Here is a 2578-nt window from a genome sequence, read left to right on the forward strand (position 1 = left end):
TGTTTTGTGTGTATGCCCAAAATAACATTTGATATGTAAACAAATAGTCTCTTATTACAAAATGTGAAAACTTTTGTCCAGAGAAATTTAGTTACTTAATGGATTCATAGAGCTACATTTATTAGAAAGGATATTTTACCATCATGCAAGTGAAGTTATGAATTTGGTTAGTCACAAAATCCACAGAATCTTAAAGAAAATGTCAACATCCATTTCTATCTTTAAGTCAATTATCTGGAAATATTCTCATTTTTAGCAACTTAAAATATAGTAATGAACCTCATTTGTAGATTACTTCACAAATATATTTATTTTCCAGTTAGAATTATGGTTTCATCATGGTAGCTGGAGGAAGAAATTTGTACAAAGGAATGAAGTAACTATAGGAAGGAAGCCTTAGCACTCATTTATTAAGAGTTACTCTGTATGAAATTGTATGTAGGAAGCGCTGTTGAGCAAGAGATTATATTTTTGACATAGATCTCATGAACATCTCATTTACTATCAGTGCTTTCATTTGCAGGCTTCAGCTCCTGAGCTCAAGGCCTCAGAAGAACACATGGAAACAAGGAACAATGTGACTGAGTTCATCCTCCTGGGGCTCACGCAGAACCCTGAGGGGCAAAAAGTCTTATTTGTCTTATTCTTACTCATCTATATTGTGACTATTGTGGGTAATCTGCTTATTGTGGTGACAATTGTGGCCAGCCAATCTCTGGGTTCTCCCATGTACTTTTTTCTGGCTTTTTTGTCACTCATAGATACTGTCTATTCTACTGCCATTGCTCCCAAAATGATCAGAGACTTATTGTATGAGAAAAAGACCATTTCCTTCCAGGCTTGTATGACTCAGATTTTTATAGATCATTTCTTTGCTGGTGCAGAAGTCATTCTTCTAGCAGCAATGGCCTACGACCGATATGTGGCCATCTGTAAACCTCTCCATTATTTGATTATCATGAATCACCGTGTATGTGTTCTCATGCTTTTGATGGCCTGGATTGGAGGCTTTCTTCATTCATTAATTCAATTTCTCTTTATTTATCAGCTCCCATTCTGTGGTCCCAATATCATTGACAACTTCTTGTGTGATGTGTATCCCTTATTGAAACTTGCTTGTACCAATACCTACGTCATTGGGCTTTCTATGATTGCTAACGGAGGGGCAATATGCACAGTCGTCTTCTTCATTCTCCTAGTTTCCTATGGGATCATATTATACTCTCTTAAGACTCGTAGTTTGGAAGGGAAACGTAAAGCTCTTTACACCTGTGCATCCCACATCACTGTGGTCATTCTATTCTTTGTCCCCTGTATCTTTCTGTTTGCAAGACCAACTTCCACTTTTCCCATCGATAAAACCATGACTGTGGTGTTAACTTTCATCACTCCCATGTTGAACCCCTTGATCTACACTCTGAGGAATGCAGAAATGAAAAGTGCCTTGAGGAAACTTTGGCGTAAAATGTGACCTTAGCTGGAAGAGGGCTGTATCTCTCATGCAGAACATGATATTTACTCTTTCACAGAAGCAAACAATAGTTTTGCTATCAGTGATTACATTTGTATTATTATTCTGCTTTGGTTTATTAATTATGAAATAGCCATGTAAATTAATCTTTAGCTAAGTGGAATGAACATATTTTATCTCCTAGCAACCAAGAGAATTGCACAGGCTTAATACCTTGTATATGGTATTATGTTATGCTGTGTTAAGACTTTTTTGGTGAACAATGATTTTTGGTTTCACTTCAAGCTCATGTTTGTGGGCTACCGGCCTTCACTAGCACATAAAAATGTGACCTAATAGGACTCGTTCCCTTCATTCTAATAGATTGATGGTCTAAACTTTAAAGTTCAGACCATTAAAACTGTTAATATTGTAAGAATACAAGACTTGGTCAAATTAATTAATTTAAAGTTTTATAGCATAGTACAGACACTAAATACATTTATAGTGTGTGTGTATACACATAATATACATACACAATCAAATATATAGCATAGCATAAAAATTTATATATGGCATAAAAGTGGATAAATCCATGAGAAATGAACTTTGTTAAGTTTATACCATCATGGAGTTAAGATATCCAAGTGGCATGTGGTTGATTTTGTATATTCTGACCAATTTGGGGAAAGAAAAATTATTCATGCACATTCTTATTATATCTAGATCAATCAGTATTTTACTTGGAGTTATCTCAACATATACTGACTTTTCTCCCACAGTTGAAATAGATATTTAAGACACTCATATAATTTTAGTCACCAAGTCTACCTACATTAAAATAAATTCCCTGGGTATATGTATTCAAAAAGATAATTAAAGTTAAATATTTTTTAAACAGATTGTTTTGTTTTACACAATGAATGTCTTTCATATTCTCTGTGAACTCTACATTCTCATTGACTTAAGTGATAAGTCAAAAGTATCATCTCAGTTTATAATACCTATATAGTAGTTCAGAGATCTAATGCTATATTATAGAGATAATTTTAGAAAAGACTGGCATTATATATTGCTTTGTTGAAAATTCTACTCATGCCATATGACCTAAGGAAAAAAAGGATATTT

General features: G+C 33.9%; 1 protein-coding gene across 1 annotated transcript; it reads left to right on the top strand.

The window, feature by feature from the left end:
- Nucleotides 1–559: 559 nt before the first annotated feature.
- LOC102489964 (olfactory receptor 4A15) lies at nt 560–1471 on the top strand. Its single transcript, XM_014591355.1, has one exon. It carries the CDS (start codon nt 560–562, stop codon nt 1469–1471), a length of 912 nt encoding a protein of 303 aa, XP_014446841.1.
- Nucleotides 1472–2578: the final 1107 nt, after the last annotated feature.

Source organism: Tupaia chinensis, unplaced genomic scaffold, assembly GCF_000334495.1.
Source record: "Tupaia chinensis unplaced genomic scaffold, TupChi_1.0 Scaffold000564_1, whole genome shotgun sequence".
In the NCBI taxonomy this organism is placed as follows: domain Eukaryota; kingdom Metazoa; phylum Chordata; class Mammalia; order Scandentia; family Tupaiidae; genus Tupaia; species Tupaia belangeri.